Source organism: Pipra filicauda, unplaced genomic scaffold, assembly GCF_003945595.2.
Source record: "Pipra filicauda isolate LSUMZ 115617 unplaced genomic scaffold, ASM394559v2 scaffold283_size971201_pilon, whole genome shotgun sequence".
Taxonomy (NCBI): domain Eukaryota; kingdom Metazoa; phylum Chordata; class Aves; order Passeriformes; family Pipridae; genus Pipra; species Pipra filicauda.
The window spans coordinates 107,830-131,279 of record NW_024104402.1 but is presented as its reverse complement, the minus strand read 5'-3'; the positions used below and the strand labels follow the sequence as shown (position 1 = coordinate 131,279).

The 23,450-nt window shown below is 35.1% G+C and overlaps 1 protein-coding gene across 1 annotated transcript in view; it reads right to left on the bottom strand.

Annotated features, from left to right (window-relative positions):
- Positions 1-1,737: 1,737 nt before the first annotated feature.
- Positions 1,738-23,450, bottom strand: part of EFCAB11 (EF-hand calcium binding domain 11) — a 58,819-nt gene continuing 37,106 nt past the window's right edge. The window contains 1 exon segment of the mRNA XM_027738504.1: positions 1,738-1,832. Within this exon segment, the coding sequence (XP_027594305.1) occupies positions 1,738-1,832 (95 nt within the window).

Below are 23,450 nucleotides of genomic sequence, written 5' to 3'. Positions count from 1 at the left end.
ATCTCCTATATCTCAGAAGAGCATGTGATGATATTGCTAATTAACATCCATGGTGATGATTCTCTTATGAAAACATTCATCTATTGGGAAATGGCATTTCTAAGGCAAAGCTCCAATCTATTAGCCTGTCTTACCATCACCTTTCAAAGGCAACACCAGTTTCCTCCCACTGATTAGCACATAGATCATGCTATTTGAGCTACAGCTCATTTCATCTAACAGATAACTGGTTCTTATATACAGAATCAGGTATATCTGCTGATATACTCAGTGTCTATAACTTCCTCACATTATTTATATATTGTCTACTTCGGAATTAAAAAAGTGAAAAATTTCACTTTGCCAGTACCTAGTGAGGTACAAACATGTAAAAGGAGCAGAAAATATGGGACCATTTTATAAATACTTCACCTGTAAATTGTACACTGGAATACCTCACTAAAATTTCAAAGAAATTGGAGACTCTGTTGACTTAAGGGTAAAATTGGTACTTTCTTCCTCTTACTGATCGTTACTATTATTTGTTATTTTGTTATACATTTAAAGCAGTATTAAGTATGTGCTACAGTCTGTAAGCTCTCTTGAGGAGGTGATTGCTTTTGGACAGTTTCAAAAGAAATCTCTCCTCCAAGCAACTTAACAACTGGCAGGCAAACAGAAATGAAACAGTGGAATGGGTCATATGATCAGAGGCAGTGCCCATAATGAAATCCCTATTTTCCGTTACTATTCATATGAACACACGAAGACAGTAGGAAGTAAGCGATCGCAGATAAAAAAAAATGAAAAAGTCAGATTTATCTCGCTACAGCACAGCTTGGATGGTTGTATACAAAATTACAGCAGGTAAGAAGATCTGCCAGTTGCTGGATAAGAGAGAGTAAAAGAGGGAGGGAGGAAGACAGCTTTGTGGACAATGACAGATTCTATCTCATACCTTCCCTCAACTCTTGGGAAATTCTCTGATCTTGCTAATATGTATACGCATATCTACATCTATATCTATATTGTATGTATCTCCAAATTCTTCCCTAAAAGTCAGCTGAAGGTTTGAATACACAGAGTTTTCTGCCTGCAAGACTCAGATCCATGACGCATATTTTAACGATTTATTCTTATCTCCATTAAAAAAACTGTTAAAAAAAGCTAAATATTTATTCTTGCTTCCTTACATACACAGTTCTGGATAACTGTTCATAACTAAATCATGTAGCTAATTCACCAATGATGATAAATTAAGAGCAATGAGTAATATATAAAAAGAAACCATATATGAAAGTGAAACAGTGAAGGAAAGACAAATATACTACTGATTAAAAAAAAACCCTGTTATTATCTGCCATAAATTTAATCTGTGTTTCTATACATGTGAGATATTTTGGTCTATCAACAAAGGGCTCTTGAAAAAGTGAACAAATAAGTTTCACAGTAACTGGAAATCAGAATTGCTCCTTTTTCATCTGTTAAGTCAAAAAGAAAAATTACAGAGTCGCAGTTCCTAAATAGGGTGACTGGGAATCAATTGAGATTTCAAATATTTTAAGCATTCTACACACACATACACATGTAAATTAATACACCCAACTTGTCAACAGTAAATCTTCAAAGGCCGTTCTTCAGAGCTACACTTACAGTCAAAGTTCTTAAAATGCTGGCTGAAACAAATGAAGTTCCATTGATTTTTAAATATCTTGAGATCTGAAGTTTTCACTTTGTCTTTTTACCAGAGAATATTCCTTAGGCAAAGTACACTGGTGATACTTCATCTTGTCCATACTTCATTGCAGATTCAAACTCTTTGAAGCTGATGCAGTCATCAGAATCCTGTTCGACTGCTTTGTAAGAGAAGAGATTTCGTATTTAAAACCCCAAAGACTATGTAAAACAGACATTATACTTAGCTGTAGATATCCAACACCCACATTTTTTTTGAAGAGCTGAGTCCTTCCACTTGAATTCTGTACAAAGAATTAACAAATTAAAAAAGTGTTTTTTTGTGTAGTATATCTATATGAGAAGCTCAGCTTTCTAAAAAGAGCAAGTATCATTATGTATATTCAACAGGAGGTAAATATTAATTACAATATGATCTGTGCAAATTTGGCACTTCTAGCACTAATTTAGTTCTCACACCTCATGTCTAATTCCCCAACTCCAATCACCTGTAGCAGAGATCCTCAAAGTTTCATAATACATTATGCAACCCAAGACCTCTAGGTCTTAAGATAGGGCAAGCTTACATTTAAAACTTACCAAATCGCCCCATGACACTTCACGTGTTGCAGGTGGCTTATGTTGAAACAAAGATTATGTTAACAGAAGACCCGTTCCTTGTGACTGTAAGAAAAATAAGGTAATATTTATGTTATTATATGCTAAAGTGAGTATTCCAATAGTCAAAAAAGGTCTCTGAAGAGTAAAAGCTATTAATATATATTTCTGAGACAGAAGCTGATAGAAGACAGCAATTCAATTAATGCCATTAACACATGGGGCTAAGTTTTATCACATACGCTTTGCAAAATTATTTGATGCAGTGATAAATTAGGCTGAAAAAATGGTATTAATCATATTCTGTAAAGTATTTGTCTTACTTCTCCATAGCTTTCTTACTAGAAATACAGTTATACAAAAGTTAAATAATTAAAAAACTGATTAATTGTTTGATCTCAACATTCATCCATCATCTACAAAAATACTTGATTGGTTTATACCAATGTCCAGGCCATATTTTTATTCATAATCTGGAATAAAATTGATTATTATTATTATTGACAATAATTACAGATGACAAAAAGATTGCAGTAATTATAGTGCTGCAAACTTTGCTATCACCATTAGTATTCAATGGTAGCATGCTTGCCAACTTGCAGCATGCAAAATGGGATACAACTTCTACACAGAAAAAATTAAAAATTCCAAAATAATCCATGCTGTTTAGCAGAGACACATTTTATTATATTTTGAATGCCCTGGAAATTTCAAAGAGATTCTATACACTGAAGAAGTATAGAAGCTTGACACAAAGGGATAGGATGTCCTGTGTGACACTTATTCTAAACACACGCTTGAGAAAAACCTAGTAAAGGTAAAAGAAAATAATTTATTTACAACAGGTTCAAATACAGAATTTCAGTTACAGAGGTTACAAAGACTGATAGGAGAAAACAGAAAACTGCTTACATCTGCCTCTCCTTAACTCAGTTACAAGCAGCTTCTCAAGATTACCCAGCTTTTGAGACATCAGTGGCTATCAAATCATGAGACTAAGGAAAGATTTCTTCTGAAAAAAATACTAGATCTTTAATATTGTCTTCACAGAAGAGGGCCTTGATTTGTACTGTGTGCTTCCCCTCCCCCTGAAGAAGTATTACTTAGATTAAAATTTTATTATTCTCCCCTTCGATAAACATTACTAATCTTCATCTATTTCAACAACCCCTCAGACTACCAACTTCTCACCTTTTTGGAACTTCCAACATTGCTTAGAAAGACTCCTCTCATGTGTTGGCAATAAACAATCCATACTAGTGCCTCACTTTGCTATCAATGAACTATTAACCTCTTGTAAAGTAGACTTGGTCTACTTGGACAAAGTTCAAGCTTTATGGTGCAATGATGAAACTTATATGGCCATAAGCACATGAAATGACAGCCTGACATGATGGAAATGTTTAAATTAAATTCCTTTAGCTCATTGTTGGCTCTAGCATAAAGACTAAAACATGATGATATTCTATTGTTTTTGAAGTAAGGACAAGTTTGAGATGGTGATCACCCTTCATCAAGTCTTTAGGGACAACATGATGACTGGAGATAGACCACTCATGCAGTTTCTTGGTGAAAAGGATCCTTTCAAACACCACATCATAATACAAAGAAATGCAAAATTATTCACCAGCGAAGGATGAATGCAGGTCATAATTACAAGATGAAGATGCTGTCCTGGAAAGCAGGACCTAAAATGGCTGAGGAGTCATAGAAAGTAACCAAATGTATATCATCTTCTACAGTGATGATTTACCTAAGAAGGTGGATACGATCCTTGAGGATCATATAAGTAGGATAATATCTAAAATAAATACTGATTTTATTTCAGAATACAGTGTTAGGAAAATTTAGAAGGAAATACTGTGTCTGTTTTCTGGTGCTCACACTTCAAAAAGGATACTGAGGAACTTAAAAGAATTGAGAACAGTAAATATACAACTTCTGCAAGACATTCTTTATAGGAAGACATTAAAATACTCTGTTCAAAAAAAAAAAAGATTGGAGAACCAATCTAATCAAATCAAGACCATAAATATCTCTCTAGGGAATATATTTAGAATAGTAAATTCCTTTTAAAGCTTACAAGGAATGACATGTTGATAGGCACAAATTGAAGCCAAATCTAGAAAAATTTTGAACTTAAATAAGGTGGGTATTTTTTTTAAATGATGAGCTATTGATGAGCTATCAAGGTAACTTACCAAGGAACACAGGAAATGATACTTCTTTGGCCTACCTTCCCTTGGTGCATTCTCTGTACATTCATAAATAAATACAGATGTATTTATTTACATGTAATTATTTACGATGTGTATTTATTGCATGGATTTGTCTAACAGCTTATTGAACTGATGTGAAGCCCATGGCCTGAACACCTGCTCTAAGATTAAGTACCACCCCTTATTTGTTAAACCTTCAAGTCCTTTGATGCTCCTTATAACTCAAGTGCCCTTCTCAGTGACTCTGTGTATCAAAGGGGGAATAAAAAGGAACTATGTTTAAAGATCAATCATTGAAGCATGTTTTAACAAAACCACCCTATTTTAATCAGAGTAATTTTAATTATAATTTATGCTATTTTCAAGTAATTTGGTTCATTCAAAGAAAATGTACAGATTTAAATACCTGAGAGAATGTATAATAACAAAATAGCAAAATCTACTTTTTTTAATATTATGATGGAGTCTCAGAATTTAATTCCAGAAGATTACTTTATGAGTGCCTTAGAAGTTAGGGCTCATAATCTGGCTAACCTGAAGTTAGTGGGAATATTGCCATTCATTTTCAGAAGGCAAGGATTTCACCTAAAATATCTGACTTACAGGCATAAATCACATCTTTAATGTTTGGAATCTGCTTTTGAAAAATGGCCCTCTACCTTACATGGTGTTTGTTCAACACCCTGGAAGCCAGTAACTGACTATTTGAATTAAGAATCACTTTCTGAACAGCCTTTGAGCAGAGATTAGCAAGATATGTTGGGTGATAAGTAAATGACAAATAAACTGGTAAGTACTTAGCTGTTGTAATCTGAAGAAATATTACATTTATTTAAAAGTTATGGATCTTTGGAAACTTGCCAAAAGTAATCTGAAAGTGAGATGGCCTTGGAGTGTTAAATTCTTATTTTCATCTAGCTGAAGAAAATGATAAATTCATCCTTGTGATTATGAATATACTATGTCACAGCATATTGATCTTCATTTCACAAGTTGCTATTCATTTAACACTCTTAGTAAAGTATATATAGATATTTCAAGGTATGTAGTGCCTTGGGTAGGTTGTCTGATCTTTCACTGAAAATTGAGTAATAATCAGCATCACAAGTTACCAACTGTGAGATATAAATTATTCTCTTATACAATTAGGTAATTGAAGTCTTCCAAAATCACCTAAGTGTATTTTCATAGGAAACTGGATTAGATAAATGGCACTTTACTTCTGACAGGAATATTTTAACCATAAATCTGAGTAGAGTAAATGAATAACCTAAAAGACTAATGTTTAATATAAGTTGCCCTTTTGAAGTTTCCTGTTTATTAGTTCACTGTAATAAGTACTTATTTAGAAAGGAATCCACATACAAATACAGCCTAGCCTTTTATTTTATAAACAGCTGTATACATTCGTCAATCACTTCAGCTTTATCCCAACTAACCCCACAACATATAGTCAGACCTTGTAGTTCCAGAAATAAAAATACAGAATTTGGCCAAAATATTTCTTCTTTTTCTATGGAAAAGCTCTCTCATAGGCACTACTTCTTAAAGTAGTCATGCAGTTAGAAATATACCATATCTATCAGATTAATAAGTGGTTTTTTTCATTAATACTTATCAGTAAAAAACATGCAAAAATATACTCTGAACATTGTAATTCTACCCTGTATTTATCTAGATAATTCAGTATCTGTCCTAAGTGGTAATCAGAGAATTAAGCAATCATTTCTGTTTACTTAAAGAGTCATGAATGCACTGTAGAGCCAGCAGAGATGGCCATTGAGTTGGCTTTCAACAGTTAACTGAGTAGGACAGGTCTCAAAAGCTGAATAAGAGGATAAATTAGACTGTGCACAGATCTCTGATGCCATGGCCTTACACCAAATATTTACAAGTGAAGGTGATTCAAAACTAGCTTAGATTTCTCCACTACATGCATATCCTTAGAGATTATTAATTATACCACTGAAAACTGATGGTCCTCACTTTGACTTTGAAGGAACTGAAGTTAGCACTTGAAAAGGAAGTTTTCATGTAATCTATTTTATGCAGGCAGAAGTTTTCATAGAGATCAGTGAGAAGAAAATGTCAGACATATCACATAAATTAAATACAGGAAGATACATATAACATATGGGATGTACCACTGAGAATGAAAACATCAAGGTTCCCTCTCACACCATTTCTACATGAATAGGGGTTCATTTTGGTTACTGCTCAAAAAAACCAACCAAAAAACCAAAAGACTCTTTCTTTAAAAGTGGGTTACTTGACTTTCCAAATAATTTTTTGTCTAATGTATGACTTAAAAACATTAATGATACATTTAAATTTGGGTAAAATAGCACTAATAATTACCATAACTGAATACAAAATTACTATTTTTCTCAAATTTAGTGTTATTTTCTTTGCAAATCATGAAGTTTGAAATCTGAGGAGTTTTATATGCTTGCTTCCAAAAACTTTTAGTTTCTAGTTAACTGAGGTTTTATGAGAAACAACAAGTTACAAAGGCCCCTACTTTCCACACACAGTGCAATTTAACAAATGCCTTCATGTGAAGGGATAATACACGGCATTTTATGCATTGCTATTTAACAACCATTTTTCAGAGCAGACGAAGTTACAATGATATATATACCATATGTTTAAGTAAATTAATTCTGTAGTAGCCCATGAACTACAGTGATTTTCTTAATTGTCCGTATTCTTTCTTTCACACTGAAAGACTCAGCAATATTATACACAGAAGCATGTGGAGCATGTTATACACAGAAGCATGCCAGGCACAAAAGGCTGGGTCTAGTTCCCAGCACCATTCAAGTCTAACAATGTCTGCCTTACTTTCACTCTTCTGATTTGTGGTGGAAAGGACCTGGGGGTCCTGGTCAATGGCAAGTTGAATATGAGTCAGCAGTGCCCTGGCAGCCAGGAGGGCCAACCGTGTCCTGGGGGGCATCAGGCACAGCATCGCCAGCCGGTCAAGGAAGGTTTAGATTGAATATTAGAAACAGGTTCTTCACCCAGAGGGTGACTGAGCACTGGAACAGGCTCCCCAGGGAAGTGGTCACAGCACCAAGCCTGACAGTCCAAGAAGCATTTGGATGATACCCTCAGGCACATGGTGTGACTCTTGGGGACAGTCCTGCGCAGGGCTTGGTTCCCTTCCAACTCAGCATATTCTGTGATCTTTCCTCTGCCTCAATCAGAACATCTGGATTCAATTTCCAAGGGAACCATCTTTCCTGCTAAAACTTAATCATCCATTGTTATATGGCTCAGTGACAACATTTTCCAAATCATGTCTATCTACTGTATGCAAATTCTATTTAACCCTGTTACTGACATTCTTTCCTTCAATGTTCATTTGTCCTAGAGAGTCACTTGCTACAATGGTATCCCAACTCTCCTTGGTGTACTAAGCTTCAAAGGTGGCCCTTGTTCTGTTGGTCCTTGTTTTAACTTATTCCTTGTGACTTTAGCAATGCCAAAAGATCTGTAGTATAACGTGTTGTCTGCCTGCCATGAGTCAGAGATGACTACTTTACTGCCTTTTAATTAAAATAAGTAATATTAACTGGAAAAGCCCTCCTTTTTATCCTCCTATGCAAACTGCTTATGGAAACAGCAATTAAAAGAACAGAACATTTTCTTAGACATTCAATGTAGCAGACTGTGAAGTAAACAGATTGATAAAAATAGTCCATATTATTACAATATAATACCAGAGAGTATGCAGAAACATCACTTGAATATACAATAAACTATACAACGATAATATAGACCTGAAATATTGTATTTCACAGTTTGAACTGCTCTAAGAAACTCACGACTTGAAAATAATTTAGAATAAAACCTACCACCATTTAATAACATGAAAACAATTCCTAGAGACTGCAGAAATTGATCACATGTGTATACTCTCAACAGTTTAAGAATAAAGTTTACATCCAGAGTAAAAAATAGATTATATCTTTTACATCCAAATTTTACTGCTTTTACATTTATTTGATATTTTTAAAGAAATCATCAGGGAATAATGTAAATCAGGGCCAAGACTTTCACTGCATTTAGAACTAAAGCTGTCATACTGGTGGAGCAGTGAGAGTAAAAATTACACTTAATGCAAGGAGTCCCTGCTGAGGACAAAATGACCCACCAATTGAAGATTCAGGGATGACAGCTTCTTCAACAAGCTGCCTTCTCTTCTGATTAACCAACTGGTTCTTTCCACATCATCCTGCTTGCTTCCTTGTTGGTGGGATTCCTGCAGAGCTTCACAGCTGTTTTGTTACTAATGTGTATATTAATTTCACTTCTTTAAAAAACTATATGATGAGAAAATCCATTCTGAAGACAGAAAAATTATGAAGATCTCCCTGGTTTTGCTTTCTAAAACAGGACACGCTATCAGAGTAGCAGCAGTCAGAAGTTTCAGCTAAGCATCAGGAAGCAGTTGAATTGTCAAAGAATTTTATTACTAGTAAGATAGAAATACACTGAACAATGCTGTTCAGTTTTTTTCAATTATTTTTAAAAGTAGACAACAAATTAATTACTAACAGAGGGAAGAACTGCACAAAAAATATACTACCTTCAGTTGTTTCTTCTCTGTAATAAATACTGTCCTTTTTTATGAGTGTGCTGCCTGACTACTTCTCTCAGTAACTGTAATACATTTTCTTCTTGATGCCCTATTTTCTACCTGCAATATACCTTATTCATTGATGTATATTTTTACTGATTTTCTTCTCTCTGAACAGTGGAAATAGTCTTGGACACCCTAGACATGCCAAACTTTGTCTTATCTGGTTGTTTTCTGAATTCTTTACCACTGATATGATAGTTGATCCCATTGTGCCAGGAGTGGTATTTGGGTGGAATAACTCTTCCGTTTCTTTCTGTGAATGCTTCTCAGTGAGCAAACTATGCCAGATCCCCTTCTCAGTCACTTCTGCCTTCTTTTTCTACTGATAAGGAGAACTCCACAGAAGAGCCCTTGAGCCTCTACTCCTCTGTTTCCTAGCTCATCTTGAACTATTTTGTGCAACTGTCCACTTCAGCTTCTCTTCTCACATCTTCTCACTCTGTTTCACTCAGGAAAAACTATTCATCCTCTGAATATAAATGACTCCTGCTAATGTCAATCTTGTTTACTACTTGTTCTTAATCTTCTGACCCTTAGAACAGATCTACTGAAATCTACAAGGATCTCCAGGTTTCATTGGTGAAATAAGAAATGCTTTGCAAAGCTCAAGAAAGAATTGCCATTTGGAATCACTATCACAAGTGTGAGCTTCTGGTGGATTTATTTAATGAGCAATTGTTGGAACAACAGAATTAATAATAACAACAGGGATTAATAAGTATTTTAATCCCTGATTTGTAATTAAGTAGAATTAATGGTATATTATATGAATTATAACCATATCTAATAATATAGATACCACATAACATATAAGACATTGTATAATTATCACTGGGTAATATTTAATATGTAATATAGAATATAAAATATAATAACTATATAGTGATACAATATTAGATAATATTATAAAAAATACATAGTTTAAGTCAGAGAATGATGCAACAGTATGTAACATGGAAGGCATGGTAGTTGGATACAATAGACTGAGTTGTGCATTAAGCTTGCCTGTTCAAACTGAAGCCTAGAAGCTTAGGAAAAAGAACTGTGTTCCCAGACAGAAGTTTATCACAGAAAGGTGATCATACATAGCTCTGGAATCTAGTGGAAAAGCAACCCAGCATGAGCTTTTAAAAATCTGTCAAGACATAAAGAGTGAACCCATTATAAGGGAGAAGTGTTAACTTACGCAGATGCAAAATGCCCTTTATAACACCAACACTGTAATACTGCCTTCAATCCTGGTGTCTGTTCTTTGAAAAGAATACTCAAAACATTAAGTGATGAAGAAACCTAACCTGCCAAAAAATCATTTGGAAATAGAAATTCCTCTGTTTCCATCAGGCACTGTTGACATGACTACAGTGTAGGTCCATAGAGATGTTACTTAGTGTCAAAGAGCTAATGAAAAAAACACAACAAAGGCCAAGAAGAGATAAAATTAAGAAAAAAATAAAAACATTTAGGAAAAAATGACTTAAATTATATAGCCTGTAATGTAATTCAAGCTAATATGTTTCAAAAAACTTAATCACTATACTTAGGTCAAAAGTTCAGATAATTCCTCAGCTCCTCAGATTTCACTAAATGTAACTGCTTTAAAATCATTGTCCTTGCTGAGAACCAGACACCTAACTTTAGAGTTTTTAATTACTCAGTAAAAGCACTGAGGCTGACTCAGAGACTATTTGCTCCACTGTACTAACTCACCGAATGAGGAAAAAAGGGAATTTAAAAATAAAGGTTTTTTATATATCTAATGTATTTAATATTTTTTATCCTTTTATCCCTTCTGAATAGATTTATTTGAAAACATTAACATATTTAAGTATTTTTATCATTGATATTGATCTTCTGCTGTTATCTAAAAGTTCCAATTGGGCTTGCGGCCATATTTAACAAGGAACTATAAAATATAACAGACAAAACTTGGAAAAAATGAGCTCATACCTAAATCAAAAAACTAATCAAAGTAGATGAATAGGTGAGTACATTCAAGTTGTGTCTAAACTGGAACTTAGGCTAAAACTTCCTTAAACTCCTAGTGGCAAATGGTCACCCTGCTTTCCAGAGCTTCTAAATTTTTGAGATTGCTCATTAGACATCAATTTGCTTAGTCCAGGATCCACTGGGTGACAGTTGTTTTCCCTCACTCACATAGCTTTGGTAGAAACAGAGGAGTATGTACCCACCTAAAGTTTCAGTTTGAGCCAATCAATGCCCAGAATCTCCCCATGTTTCCTGGAGAAGCACAAATAGTTAAACCTCAAGAAGGAACTAAATTCAATGTAGCTACATGATATATAATTTTTGCCTTCTTCGTATCTTAACATTTTTTATTCTACTTCTGAAAAAGAATACTATTCTCTAGCTAACTTCCAGACTGTAGGAAAAAACACACACATATATATATTTCATGGTTTTTCTTACTATTTAAAGCTGCACTCTCAGGTCTTGGAAGCTAGGTAGAATCAGATCTGAAAAGTTCCAAATAAAATGGATACTTTGGAAAAGAATAGAGTACTGCTAGTGTTCCAATACTCATTCCTCTAAGTCATTTTTGAGACAATGTTCTAGCAGGGACAAAGTAGATACTCTCTGGCATAGGATAGTATTTTTGTGAAATTATTATAACTTAGATGTTGAACGTCATGGATACATGAACAGGCTGCAAGGTGAAAACTGCAAACCCATGATGCAAACTTTGAAAGAAGTGGCAAATGTCCTCCTTGATGAACGATGCAATTTTCGCACTGTCCTAAATGTTTATCTTTCATGAACAGCCTGCTTGGTTCTCATGCTTTAGATGCACATCTGCTCATCTCTGTGCAGCTGCCATGTTGCAACAGAATTTATGCTTTGAGCTTCACAAGTTAAGACAGCACTATATGCACACATCTGAATCCAATGTCGCATTCAAAATATATTTTTGCTAGATTTAGATAATTATCTTCTTGTTGCCTACACTTTCAACTGGGTACTACCAATCACCTGTCATGATCTGAATTTATTGTAGGACATGGGATAGAAAGGGCATTACAGTCACTGTCAGACAATCCACACTATGAGCACTGTAGTCTTCCTCGCTCTTTTTTTTTCAGCCTCTCTACAATATTTGTCATTTGTCACAGCTAAGGTACTATGAACTGTATGTAAATGAGGCTGAGTGTTTTGAAACACTTTACAGTTTACTTTATTAAGAGAGTCATAACCAGAGAGGGAATAGTAGAAAAATGTACCTCATGGTTCCCTGTTTCTTCAAACTTATTTAAAATACAGACATAAAGACTGAAAGAAACAGAAAGGTATCATGGACTCCAGTGAAAACACTGTGTAGGCTTTCTCAGTGCTTGAGTTCATGAACAAAAAGCAAAAAGTGGAAGCAGAAACTGAGGAAAAGACAGGTTACACTTGGCAACAGAAAGAAACACTTTAAGGAGCTTATGGCACTGTGAAGTACCCACTGGCTGAGGTTATACAACCCCAGTCTATAATTTAGAACTGATCCTGGACATCTCTCTCTGACAATAAAACAGGTACAAGAATTCAACCTGTCTGTACTGTTGATGACTTGGCCTCTGTAGTACATGCTTTTGTCACCTTTCAGCTGGACTAAAGCAATGCAATATCTTGGACACAAAACCACTAGCCCCTAGGAAACTCAAAATAGAACAGAACATAGAAGCATATTTCTGCTGCAACCCAAAGTACTATAAACATCAAATCTGCTTTCATCTTCTACAATGGCTCCTATAAAACATTGAGCCAAATTTTATGTCTTTGTCATTATCTTCAAGGTGTCCAATAGTCTAGGAGCAGAATACCTAAAGGATCGACTGAGAACCTGCAGCTCGGTCCCATTAAGGACAAAGCTTATTTTCTGCTGTAGATAGAGATTTGACAGAGAATATCTAAAGCAGTTGAACAAATATGCTTAACATCCAAAGCATCATCACTTGCTGTTGAGTACGTGATGTATATTTGGATTTTAATCTCAGTAACAAGTTCTTTTTTTGTAATTATAACACAGCAATTTGAAACAAATTCAAAAAATACAGCAAGAATTCGTTTGCTGTAATAGGAGACAATAAAGGACAACAGAATCACACTTGAGTGTTACCCCTATTTGTTCTGGAAATGACTCAGCTACAAAGATAATAAAGTACAAATAAATATCAGAGTAGAAGAGCATTTGCTGTTTCTTCCAAATGTAATGACACTGCATGTCTTACATGAATCATGATATTCCGGGTCAGTGATTATTAATCTAATTGTAAAAAACCAATCCCACACATGAGAGCAATGTGTTTTAGAAACCCTTAGGAAAAAAAAGAAAAATATTAAGAGGCAACGTAAAAATTTCCACAACACTTAAAAAGCTTGAGGACCAAAGTGTAATTTATTTTCAGTGAGACAGAATTGTAAATGCCTAACAGATCCAGAAAGTAATGTGTGTTAGGCATTTTTAATAATTCCATTTAAATTTTATTAGACAGTAATATATTTAAGATTATATAAAAAATGAATTTTTCATGCCACATCTCACGTGCCAAGATTAAATTTTTTAAAGGACAGAAAATCCAGATACACTCTATTCAGCAAAGAATGAATACAAATGAAAATTTCTTCAGGGACATACTGATCTTAGAATCTCTATACAAATTACCAAAATGAAAGCCATATAATATTAACTAAGATAATGGTTTTATCAACAAAAACTGTTCTGTAATCAATTCATGTTAGGAATACTAACAATTACATAATCATCATGCAATAAAAGCTTTTGAAAACTGGTGATTATTCAAGTGAAAGGTCCTGCCTCCCATTAAGCCTTCTCTGAGGCACTGAGCTCCTATTCTCTATACCTAATTCAGGTACAGAACCATTTTGTAATTTCTTAATTGTACTTATTAGTATCAATATAAATAAGAGAGTTTGAAATTTTACCCCTAGTATATCAGTTCTTGTTAGGCATATTTATACTCTAAATGTTATTCAAATATTCAATTAAAGGTACAGTTACAAGGAACCATAAAATACTAACATTAATGGAAAGAAATCCACCTGTTTAAACACAGTGATACCAAAAAGGAGATAAATACTTTCTATTTCAAATATATAATCACTTCAACTGAGTTATCCAGTACCATCTTGAAGTTGATTATAAGATCAAAGAAAAGGGACAGAGATGATAATCATTTAATCACTTAAGAAGAGCTATTCTGAAGAGCTTTTCACTTTGTGCTCAACAGTATTCTACTATGTGATGATCCAGCTAGAAAAGAAGTATAATGATGAGGAAAATTACATTTCCAGCAACAGAACTTTCACAATAAGTCTCAGAAAAGAAACAATAGAGGAAAACCGACCAGATCATAGTGTGTCAACGCAGGCTTTGACAGTAGAGTTCATATCATCAGATGTCATGAGGATTTGTAACTCCAAGTCTCCTGTCACAGAGATTAACACACATTTGCCAGTCCTGGATGCTGAGGATATACACACATGGCTTTGGTACTGACTGTACATTCACTGATATGTTCAAATGGAGTCTTAGCCTCGATTCCCAAACTGAAGGTGTAAGAAATGACACACGAATACCCAAGCAGCTTTGACATGAAATGCAGGAAAAGGCAGAACAGTTGCTCGAGAGGCAGTTTCAAGGACCTGTTTAGGATGCTGAGCTAAGTACAACCTATCCATCATCTTGCTGGGGTTCCTTGCTGCTAACAGACTGTGATGGAGCCCAAGAGAAAAGGCAGGTCTGGCGTGTCCTGAAGTCTGCAGGAACTCTAAGTGTTGTTCCCATGGAACATTAACACCACTTCCTCCAGGGTGAGCAGCAGAACACACTTCAGAAATAACTCACTACAGGGAGTTCCCTTTCTACGATGTATTTAAAAGAGCATGAAAATGACTGTATAACCTTCCTATCGGGTAATTTTTGCTGAGATTGCTTTTACATTTTCAATTTCAATTCTTAAATACTTTGGAGAAGTTTGTCTATTACCGTGAAATGTTATAAAATGTTTTAACCAGATGCTCCTTAGTGGCTGAATAAACACAGAACTAACAACGAAATTTAATCAAATCTGCCTGCAGTCTAGAAGACTAGTTTGAAAAAGAAAACTAGTAAAAATACCACTAAAGCAACTAACACAGCAACATTTGATTAAGCTTGATTTGTAAGATCTACTTTGCATAAAGGTTACAAAATATAACATAATTTATTTTTATAATATTGTATGTGGTCTAGGGAGGACAGTGTTCAACATATGGTATCCTTTTCAAAGCACAACACAATGTCCTTAAAAAAACAAAATAAAACCAATGGAAAAAAATGGGAACTTATATCAATTACTGTGCTACATTAAGGGAACAGAATATATCCTAGAGCTCGAGTTCTAAATATTGCCACGTGTTAACAGCAGCTGGAATTAATACATACCTCTTGACTTACTGAAGCACAGAGACGCAGTTATAATAGATTTCTATTAATATTTCACTTGGTTGACCTATCACACTGCATCTTACACCTTCAGATTTACATAAATGTTTTCTTAAACTATGCATGAACTGTATTACTGTTTTAAAGACTTTATTTTATAGAAAAAGGAAGAATGTGACCATTTTGTTACATGCACTACTGTAAAAAGTAAAATGTCAACAAGAGCTCTTTTTCAGACATTGGCATTCACATGAGATTTTGTAATTTGTATGTATTTGGCTTTTAATAAGGATGACCGCAATAGATAAGAAAGGCAATCAGAAAGAGTAAAAATAACAAGAAGATGTTTTGAAAGCCAGAATCTGATTAGACTCAAAGAGTTTTCGCTGGCACTTCAGAGTTTCTCAAAATTCATGCATTCCTACAGCAATCTATAGAAAGCTACTTCACATTTTATGGGTAGATGTCTTGGTACAACTGCACCCTCTAACACCATAAAAGGCTTTAATGCAAAGCTCAATCCCTTTGTACAGTATCGGAAATGAACTAGCTTTCCCTTTAACCTTATGTTTTCACATTAGAAATAAAGAATGTAAATACAAAAATTGCCACGCTACATCAAATCATTGTTTTAGCTTGTACCCACCCTTTGACAGTTATCCCTAGCAAATACTTCAAGAAAAAATACTAGTACTTGCCTAAGTTGTGAAACAGGCATTCAGAGAAGAATGTTCTTCCCAGCGCTCATTGATATGTGGGTCCCTTATAGTCTAAGTGGCCGTATTTTCACACCTCAGTAAAAAATGTATTTAATATAACTTCCTGTATTTTTACTCCTCATAGGAGTAAAAGACTTAAGCCTTTCCTGATTAGTATTGAATATTAGAATTTATATAATATGTTCTGTGTTCATGCAAGCCTTATTGCATTTTTTCACAGAGTGTTTGTACTTTTATTACAATAGAAGATAAGTACTACTTCAGAGTTCCAAGACTTTTTTAGCATCCTCTTGTTTGTTTCTTTTAATCATGACTTTTCTTATTCATCTCTTTTCTACGATAACTGATCCCAATCTTTCCAATTTCTTCTCACATGCAAGTTTGTCCTTATCTATAATACTTTTTGCCCATTCCTGGAATTTTTCCATTAAAATCAAATCCCTTCCAAGTCAGGAGGTAGAATTTATATGGTCTAACTTGTCATCAAAAAGTTCTGTCTAGTTGAAACCAGTTATCTTGGTTTTGTCTAGCCACTGAAGAGAGGGAGAGGCACTTTCTGAGGAGTCATCCCATCCTGCCACAGGTGGGATGAATTATCCCCTGTAAATAATTCTTTAAAAAGATGAGAGAGGAGACCATCAGTTTCCACTGAACCACATGGAGCAACCAAAGGAAAGGAATAACAATTTACAGCATTGTATTACAAACATTCCAATATTGGTTTTCTCTTGTTCCCTTTACTTCCCAGCACTATCTCCGTATGTTTCTCATACTGCTGAATACAAGCAGACATATTAAATTACACATTTATGATGGTTTGGAGGCTGTTTCCTTGAGAGTTGCTGAGTTAATTTAGAACTGAGGATGCACATGACTATTGCAAACCATTTCTTTGGCTACATATAAACCTTAATTCTGTAGGTAATGGTGTTCATCTCCCATTGGGCTAACACTTCCTTGGCATTGAAGGTTCCATTAAATATTTTGATAAACTCACACAGTCTCAACCAGCATTAAAAATCTGACATTCTTTATTAACCAGTAACTTCATTATTCTCCCTCCTTTTAGTTAATATACATTAAAAATGTAGGATTTAATAAGATGCCATCCCACTATTCAAGTCTCATGCATGTACTCTTCTGTTTTCCAGACACAGACAGTCATAATCCTGAAATTTCCCAAAGGTCTGATTAGCAAGGAAGCTTGTATGGAAAAAAACTAAAATGTCCACAGCATCTTTGTGGAAAGAAACATTTTTTCCCAACCTAAACTCACTTTCTGAAAGAAGGTGTGCTTTTTTTCCTACTTCTACACCTGCCAAGGCCAGGTAAAAAACAATTTGAATTAAGTACGTAAAAGCAATTAGGTACACTGGCTCCCCCCATGGACCCAAAAGTCCAAGGAAAGTAATGAGATCCCATTATTTAGCAGTGTAGATGTAAAAAGATCACGTGAAAAAGGAGGCAGACGATGGTGTAGAAGCCCAGAAGATAAGGGGCTAATGTGTATGTCTCCAACACTGATAGCTGGACGGCTGTGGAGGCAACCAAGGACTGTTGGTGGTAACAGACAAGGCTTGTAGACAATAACTGATGATTGGTGGTAATAACATGCTGTGGGAAAGAACAAGATGTAGCTGGAGAAGGGGTCATGTGGAGGTAGGGCAGCACTTTTCCAGGACAAACGTCCTTGTTCTAGTTCCTGGAGGTAAGCACAACACAGAACACAGCCCAAGCACAGGAATGAGATTGAAAAGTGGGCATGGAGTTTACGGGGAAAATCAAGACCACCCAAGAGCCCTGTAGCTTTCTGATCCATTTCCAGAAAGGTCTGAAACAACGGACTGCACATGATAACTGATTTGCATAGAAAGCGAGAAACCTGTCTCCAGGGCAGGGAAAACCTGTATATAAAAAAGCACTCCCAGCAAGCCAGGCAGTGCACCCAGGAGCCTGGACATTCCATCAGCTGGATTGACAATAAAGCCAGGACTGGTGATTTCTTTATTTCTTTTCCCTCTTTTCTTTCTTTCTTCCTTCCTTCCTTCCTTTCTTCCTTTCTTTCCTTCTTTCTATTCTTGCCCTCTTTCTTTCCCTCTTTCTCTCTCCTCCTCTTTTATTCATCTCTTTCTCTTCCCTTAGTCCTTGGTCCAAAACCCATTGCCATGTATAAGAGGTCAGGGTCTAACATACCATTTTCCATGCCAAGTGTGTCATTTACTGATAAAACTTTTTGAGTTTTTGCAGACCCTCTGACTTTTGTCATTCCTTTCGCCAATGAACATTTATGAATCTTGGGTGCTCCCATCCCCTTAAGAGTGGGATGTCACAAATGATGAATGTTTTAGAAAAATTAGTAATTCTCCTACTACACTGTATCATTCATTTAAATGTAAATTTATTTATAATTATTTTTATTTATTAGAATTTTGTTTTCTCAATGACAAAAAGTCTCTGTGATCAGACATAACTGTATATTTTATACTGAAATACTGCAAACAAACTGTCAACAGCTCTATAAGCAAAACAGAAAATCAAATGAAAGCAGAGTAGTAACTAATGTCTACTTTACTATTTAGATAAAAATACTATATTCTTTCCTATGAAAGCTTGTAGTTGCTCTGTAAATAAGTTACATTTCTGTTTCTCAAAGGAAATCATATACAATTGGAAAGACACTGCATAAACAGTGGAATGTGTCATTCCACTTAAAAAAAAGATATATGAATTTAATAACTGATCATAGACAGAATCATAAAGAAGAAATATGGCTGGCAAACAGATGGTCTAGTCTAGAACTGGAGGTCTGTGTTCAGTTACTGGTGCTTCTATTTGTTCCATGCGTGACACCTGTCGAGCCACTTCATCTACTCTCTGCTTCAACTTTCTTGTTTACAACACAGAGAGAATGCAACACTTTATGCCCCCAAATTCTGTGGGAAGAGGTAATATCTTTCATCAGACAGGAGGATAAATCAGGCCAGATTTCAGGCATACAAGTTCTTCAAATCTTGTCTCTTTTATTTAAATTAATTGGATTATTTTATATATAGAAACAATACATTAAATACAAAATCATAATTTAAATAGAAGTAAGATAACAGAAATTTTGACAAAATAAAGAAATTTTAAAAACAAAAATAGCACATGCAAGATTTTAGCATGTTTAGAGGCCACCACTGAAAGTTCTTTTAAGTGTGACATCTAAAGTACAAAAACACCTAGCTATAGTGAATAACAATGATAAATAATGGCCTAAATACTAAAAGATCAACTATATCTGACTTACTCAACTCTTACTAGAGCTAGTGAAGATAATAATTCACAATGCTATGAAGAAATTACATATGAATTTTTATTTTGTCAATACATGACAATAGTGGTGGCATTTTTGAAGGAGAAACGTTTGCTGACCATCATTCTTCAAAAGTAATTTTCTTCATTGCATCTGACCAGCTTTATCCAGTTGTGCAGAACATAGTGCATTTAGTCTTTTAAAAATTACATTTCCAAAGATCATCAGTCTAAAAGAACAAAATATTACAGTTAAGTGCTGAAAAGTGTACAGCTGCCCATGAATTCAGATGGGCAATTATGCAAGATAAACATTATACATTGTAGCAAATGGTATTTACTTCCATTCCATCCAATTATTTTTCTGTTATAGAGGAAAGTCATGTTTTTAATTTGTAGCTTCTCGCATTTTTACTATGCAAACCAATGAGGCAATAAATTTTTTTGTAATGAAGGAATAGTTCTGTCTATTGAAACTTTAATGATAGTGGCATCACAATACAAATTTAACCTCATAACTATGAAAGAGAACAATGAAAATAAATTCATATGCACTGTAAAATATCCACAAAGAAAATACAGTTCTGAAAGGTAGAAAATACTGTTCGTCCTTTACTCTTACTTTAGTGGATCGTTCACAAGTCCTAAATTCACTTACTAAATACTTCTGTGCAGATAACATTGTTTTAATAATAATTTTTTGTTTTAATTGTTTTAGAGAAAGAAAAACAATCTTTATCATGTGTGAATAGGTCAGAAAGTAGATACACAAACTAATAAACAAAGAAATCAGTTTAAAGTTTCAACATAGTTTGAAGATATATGCTACCTGCTTCTTTGTTCACAGTGGCATTTGCAGCCCGATTCCCCATTATCAGTCTTGAATTTTTTCTTTTCTCTAAATTAGTATTTCTAAATAAGTATTCATATTTCCAACTACTTTATCTTTCCCCATAGTGCTTAAATCTTCATTGCTATTAAAGAAAATATATTTCTTCCTTTCTTCCTTCCTTTCTCCCTTCCTTCCTTTCTTCCTTTCTTTCCAGCTCCCTCCTAAGTTCCTAATAAAACATCCGTGTTGTATTCAGGAACACTAGCACTTATATGGACTTTTTCTAATTAGTCCAGTAGAAAACATACTGGAAAATGCTGATGCTGTAAATTGGTACTGTAGTGGTTGGAAAATAGCTATAGCTAAATGGTCCAAGTCAGTAACTGTATAGTAACAGTTTCTTTATCAGTGTCTTTGGAGGGTAGGGGAGAAATTGCTAAAGTTTCAATGGATTGGTAAGAATACTGTACTATAGAATAGTATTGCTATAGGAGCACTACAAACTGGGTGTTTCCATATCAGAAGATTCTGATGAAGGATATTTTTATGAGTATCTTAATGCTGGGAAAATTAGCAGTTATTAATGCAATTCCTTGTAATCATTACTACGCACTGAACAGTCACTACACAGTATTACAGTTAAGTCTTGTCAGGAACTAGAGAACAGTGCTATAATATTTGAGTGTAGGACACATGTTGTGCCAGAACTGAGGGTCTCAACACTCCCAGATAGAAATGCCAAGAGGATTCAAGGGAAACTGACAGCAGAACTGAGACTTGCAACCAGGAGGGATAAGGAATCTCGTATTTAAAAGGTTCAGATAGGAAACTGAGACACTTATCAGCTGAGAGAGGAAGTCATCCAGCCTATGTACTTCCCTACTGAAGAAATTCCCTAAATTCTAACTGATTTGACATTGAAATTTTCAGCAAGAGATTTGGTTTATTTGTCAGTTGTTGCCCTATCTGCTCACTGTTTAAATAGGACATTTAGAAGGTCCTTATTAAAATACATATCTCATTTTGAGACAGTGAAAAATTCAAAAGAGAGAAAAGTGATAAATACTTAGTATTCAGTGGTAAAATTCTTGACATACAAAATCAGACTGAAAAAGAAGTTCCAAGAAGGCTCTATTGTCTCTCAAAGTAAGACCCACTTCTGGAACACTCTCATTAGTTATATTACCAAGTATTCGAACACATTTTCAAATCCTAATTAAGAGCATTATTTCACATAGGTATAATGGCTTACAAGTAGCAACATCCATTGCCTACTAGTCTTAACTAGTGAAAAGAAAAAAGAGCATTTTTTCAAAATACAGAAACATAGTGCTTCAAATGATTCTTTGTCTGACAACAGTGAAATTATTCTTTTACCTTGTAGTGGCTTAAAAAAATCTAAAATTCAACTGGTTACAGACAGATGATTATTAGATTAATGAGATAAAAACTAAAATGGATTGCTATAACCATCTAGTTCTTCCTTGATACATATTAGACTGCAAAATTTCCAACCAACAATGCCTCTGATGAAGTAAATTATGCAGTTTGGCTTCACAGTAAGTCCATTTTGGCTTTTACCTTAGATAAAACTGCTTTATTTTCAGCAAACTTTGAAGAAGTAAGAGCTGTTTTCCATGGGATAGGTATCTATATATTCATTAAATGTTTTAATGAGCTGATTTAGATAAATAGATGAAAGGCAATGGCTTTGATCATAAAATACTGTTTTACTCTTGGAAACCATCTCCTTCACTATAACCTTGGATTATATAGTTAAGGAATATCACTTTATTACATTTTATACTTTCGAGTTATAACAGTATCATTTTATACTGTTTATATCTGAAATATTCGCACAACATTAAAATATTACAAGAAATAAAACATTTAAAAACATAATGTTATAGGTTATAAATCTGAGAGAGGAATTTTTCTTTCCCTGCTTCCCTGTAAGAGAAACAGAGTTCAAATAGGGAAGGAGGAAGGGAGTCAATTAGCTTTACAAAAGATCTGGCCGAATTCCTGGCTGATGGCCCATCAGAGGCTGGGGGGAGCTGGCGACCCAGACAGAGGACAGGTCAGACTGCGGAGCTGGCTCTTGGACAGAGACGGGGGTCTGTGTGCAGGCATTTGGGGAGAAGGACTGGGGATCTGGCTTTTTGGCTTCTCATCCTAGTCAGCTCGGACTACTGGCTTCAACTTGCCTGGGAGCTGTCTCTTGCCTCCAGCCCGGATCTGCTGTGTTTCATCGGAGAGTTGCGTGCACACGGGAGAGAAGGGAGGAGTTTTGAGACACCTTCACCTGAGACAACAGTGAGTCCCGTGGGAGTGGACTGCTTCCCTTCCCTTTTTTTTTTCCTCCCACTGAGGGAAGGGTCCCCCATTTCCTTCTCGACTTCTCCCACAGTCCGAGACCCCCCCCGACCCCTCTCCCCGTGTGGTGACCGACAGAGCCCAACAGCGCCCCCTGCTGGCCACGACGAGAACTGCAGGCCCTGCACCTCCAGCGATCCAACAGCGCCCCCTGCAGGCCACGGTTAGGGCTGCGCTAAAGGACAGAGAAGTATTCAGTCAGACCCTTTTTTTCTTCTAGGACCACTGTCTAGTTTTTCTTTTTTTGTGTTCTGTTACTGTTTTTGCCAACACACATATATCTTTTAATAAAGGGTTGTTATTTCTTCTGTTTTTTTCCACACTTCCTTGATTAAAGCCCCTTAATTTTGAATTTACAATTGCTGAGAGAGAGGAGTTTGGTCTATCTTATAACTCATCCTCTTTAGCAAACATTCCAGTCTCCTCAGACTGAGACACCTAAATTTCAGTTTAGGGGACTCATTCATTAGAAAGTTTTGTGACAAAGATAAAAGATTAGCTTAATTTACAAAAATCCACTCCTGGAACACATACAGTGATGTGCATCTTACCAGTCTGTGGGAGAGCTTAAATGACATCACTCATACCTCCTTGGTCTCAGCTGTACTAAGATCTAGATTTTACCTCTCTGAAGAAATAAGAAGTC